General features: G+C 38.3%; 1 protein-coding gene across 1 annotated transcript; it reads left to right on the top strand.

The window, feature by feature from the left end:
* Positions 1-402: 402 nt before the first annotated feature.
* LOC138337315 (uncharacterized) lies at positions 403-3,473 on the top strand. Its single transcript, XM_069287222.1, has 3 exons — positions 403-470; positions 2,456-2,678; positions 3,288-3,473. The coding sequence occupies exons 1-3, from the start codon at positions 403-405 to the stop codon at positions 3,471-3,473; spliced, it is 477 nt and encodes a 158-aa protein (XP_069143323.1).
* Positions 3,474-3,686: the final 213 nt, after the last annotated feature.

Here is a 3,686-nt window from a genome sequence, read left to right on the forward strand (position 1 = left end):
TAGCGGTAAAACTAATCCTTAAGTTAGTTTAGAAAAGTTATGCATGCTTAGGGGTTGTGGGAAAAGAGAAGAGAAGTAGGAGAAGGGAGAAATATCAAGAATGCTAAGATCTTCGAGTGGAATTCGTTGGGGGTGATTCTTATTAAGATATATGAGATATTTCAATGTTGGATTAGTTCACCCATACACCAAATTATTTAATTAGCAATTTTGATTAGATTGAATGATGAAATAATGGTTGAATTCTTGTTGGCTGAGTTGTAGTATGCTTTTAGTTGATTGGATTCGTTTTTCCGGGTTGTTTTTTTTTTTTCAGCCTAATCTATTGGGTGTTGAGATTATTAGTGATTTTAAGTTATTTGGGTGAGATCCATTTAAGTTTAGAGGGTTTAGAGATGAAAAATGGAGAAGAAAAGTCAAAATGCCCGTCTAACAGGCCCTGGGGCGCCTCGCCTACAAGAGCACCTCAGGTTAGTCTATGTTTATTAGGCTTTGGCACGCCGCACCAGCTAGAGACCCTCAGGACAGGCTTTTTCCGTCAGGCTCTAGCGCTCCACGCCTCTCACGACGCCAAAAACGCCTGGAGACCCCATTCTTCCCCCATCTTTTCATAATAGTTCCCAAGTGATGTAACCACCTTTCTTAGTTGATTCCAAGACTCTAAGGTACATTTAAATATCATAAAATCAACCATAAACATGAGTTCATGAACCTTGAACCCAAAATGCAAATCAAGTAAAGTAATATCAAAGTCAAGGAAGTTAAGAAGTCAAGTCTAAAGCTAAGAAGTAAGTTAAAGTAAAGTTCTTAAAGGTTTTTGAGAATCCTATTTAAACATTTTAACTTTGTTTTAAGACTCAAGTTTCAATCTAAGTAAACATTAAGTTGATGTTGTATTCTTCAAAGGTATAAGGGGACTAAGTATTCCCAAAGAGGCTTTAAATGTTTTAACATTTAAATAGCAAGGAAACTTTGATATCGAAAGAACCTTAGGGCTTCTTTTCACAAAAGAACTATAGCTTTCTAAAAAGGAGAAAGCAGGGAACTATGATTTTCAAGATAGCTTTGACCTAAATAATTTGTGCACTAATCTCAAAACCAAAGAACAACATGTTTCTAAAACATACGAGCCAACATATTTTTGGGAGTAGTATTGAACACCGATATGGGGGATAGTTCAGCTAACTCACAGCCCCCATAAACCCTGTAGCCACTATGGGTAGAAAAGGTTCATACTTTTTAGATGAACACTTTCATAGTAGACTAGTGGATCCATTAGGCAGTTAACTTCTTATACATTTGGACGGGTATAGGATGCGCTGGCAGCGTAAGGTAGATCAATGTATTATCACTGTAGCTCTTAAGTGATGGTTGTCGGTTAGAGAACTCCCACAGAAGTTATTGTATTCTTGTATACATCAGTTTACTTGTATTTTTACACACATACTAGAGTTAATTGTATCTTGCATAAATTCAGTGTTTACAACATGTTTTAGACAACTTCCTTTATATTGCACTTTCTTTTACATTGCATTATATTAAAATGAGTTAATTTATTCATGAGTTGAGCAGATCCAACGTAAGTGTTCCTTCTTACTCTTTTTCAAGATTAAGTGTTGTTAGAATTTCAACTTGTATACTCTTACATTCAATTAATGCATGCCTGTTGGCCTGCATCATATTATGTTGAAGACATATGTACTAGGATCAACATTCGGCGCACCGTTGATACAGTGAGTAACTCAGAGTTAGTTGGTGACCATTTCTTCATTCCGGAGGACATATTTAGCTTTTAGTTATTTGCCTTAGTACTACGTTGTTAGGATGATTAGATGTCATATCCTAACATCCATCTTTACTTTAGAGGCTTTAAAAACAGATGGTAGAATATTTCTTTCACTTGTAATTGACTAAGAAATTGTGTTGCCATTTTGTCTAATTACTTCTTTTACGTTATTTCCTTGAGTTATATCTTATGTTTAAGTCTTCTGCTGTTTTAAGTAAGTCAGGCAAATGGCTCTCTTAAGGCAAGAAATTGTCAGAGGGTTCTGACCACGTCAAGGATTTAGGCTCAGGATGTGACAAACTTGATATCCAAATGCTGAGTTAAAGAGTCCTAAAGAGTCTATGAAGCCGTGTCTTTAGAGTCTTAGCTATAGGTGTGTAGCGCGCCTATAACATTTAGGAATTTCTCACTTCTTTCATATTCCGTTTTGTGCCTTAGAGTTTATTTCTAAAAGTCCCTCTCTAATTCATGCTTGCGCATGCTTCAGATTACCATACCTCAATGAAGAGCATCAAGAGGTCACCCAACTAGTAGTAACATTGAACCTCAAGAATAGGAATTATCCAACGCTCCTGGAATGCAACCAAAAAGAGTAGTTACTAATGCTGAGTTCAGAGAGGACATTAGGATGCTGAGTCAAGGTGTGACTAACTAGGTTGGTCAACAAAGGGGATCTCGACAAAAATGGGTTGACACTTTGAGGATTCAGGAATTCTTGAGGATGAATCCGCAAAGTTTCACTGGTTCGAGCACTATTGAGGACCCATATAATATCACTGAGAAAATGAGAAAGGTGTACGAGGTGATGCATATTGCTGGAATTGAGATTGCTGAGCTAGCTTCTTATCAACTCAAGGGCCTTGATAGGCTTGGTTTGATTAGTGGAAGGAGGGTATATATGAACATGCACCACCTGCGAGTTGGGCTTGTTTTGAGGAGGCCTTCTTGATGAACTTTTTCCCTGAAAACTGGAAGAGGAAAAGGTACGTGAGTTCCTCACCTTTAAGCAGGACTTGAACAACGTGCACGAGTATGGGTTGAAATTCACCCAACTATATCGTTCTGCTCCAGATATGTTTAAGGACATGAGTTTGTTGTTGGATTGGGTCGCTCTTCAAGAAAAGAGGGCTGGGTTAAAATGTTTATTGGAGTCATGGACATTTCAAGTTTGATGATCTATGTACAACATGTAGAGGAGGAAAAATTAAGGGGCAAAGAGGAGTACAAAAACAAGAATCCCAAGACTGGGAATGAGTAATAGTAGAAGAAATGTGGTTTGAATCGACCACAATTTCATAAATAAAAGGGGCATGCATCATCATTTGCTAGTGCACATGCGCCTTGAGACAGTGTTGAGCATCATAGTCAGAAGTCTCGCGATAAGCCTATATGTTCATAGGGTAGTGTAGCGGATGGAGCTGGTAAGCCTTCTTCACATCGGTGTTTGTCGTGAGTCTCCACGGGTTGCTTCAAGTGTGATCTGACCGGGCGTTTCATGAAGGAGTTCCCAAAGAAAAAGCAATGCAATAGTTGTAGGGGAAACAGAGCTCAATCTTCATCATTTGCTCCACCAGACAGGGCAGCACCTAGGGGAACCACTTCTAGTGCTGACAGAGGAACAAACCGCTTGTATGCTCTCAACAATCGCCAAGAGCATGAGAATTCACAGTGGTCATCACTGGTATAATTCAATTCTTTATGAATTGTTAGACAAATGAACGAGTTTATCCTTTGTAACTCCCTATGTTGCCATGAACTTGAAAATTATTCCTGACCAATTTAGTGAACCATTTGGTGTTTCCACACCTGTTGGTGAATCCATTCTAGAAGAAAGAGTCTACCATGATTGTCCTATTTCTGTCAGTCACAAGAGTACCATGGTTGATTTAATTGAATTAGA

This window comes from Solanum lycopersicum, chromosome 7 (genome assembly GCF_036512215.1).
Source record: "Solanum lycopersicum chromosome 7, SLM_r2.1".
Classification (NCBI taxonomy): domain Eukaryota; kingdom Viridiplantae; phylum Streptophyta; class Magnoliopsida; order Solanales; family Solanaceae; genus Solanum; species Solanum lycopersicum.

What these genes read in the sequence shown, in the direction of transcription:
- LOC138337315 (XM_069287222.1), top strand. Translation starts at nt 403, where the DNA reads ATGGAGAAGAAAAGTCAAAATGCCCGTCTAACAGGCCCTGGGGCGCCT. An exon ending in CGCCTACAAGAGCACCTCAG is followed by an intron (nt 471 to 2,455) that starts GTTAGTCTATGT and finishes TGGTCAACAAAG; the next exon opens with GGGATCTCGACAAAAATGGG. An exon ending in GTTTGATTAGTGGAAGGAGG is followed by an intron (nt 2,679 to 3,287) that starts GTATATATGAAC and finishes CGTTTCATGAAG; the next exon opens with GAGTTCCCAAAGAAAAAGCA.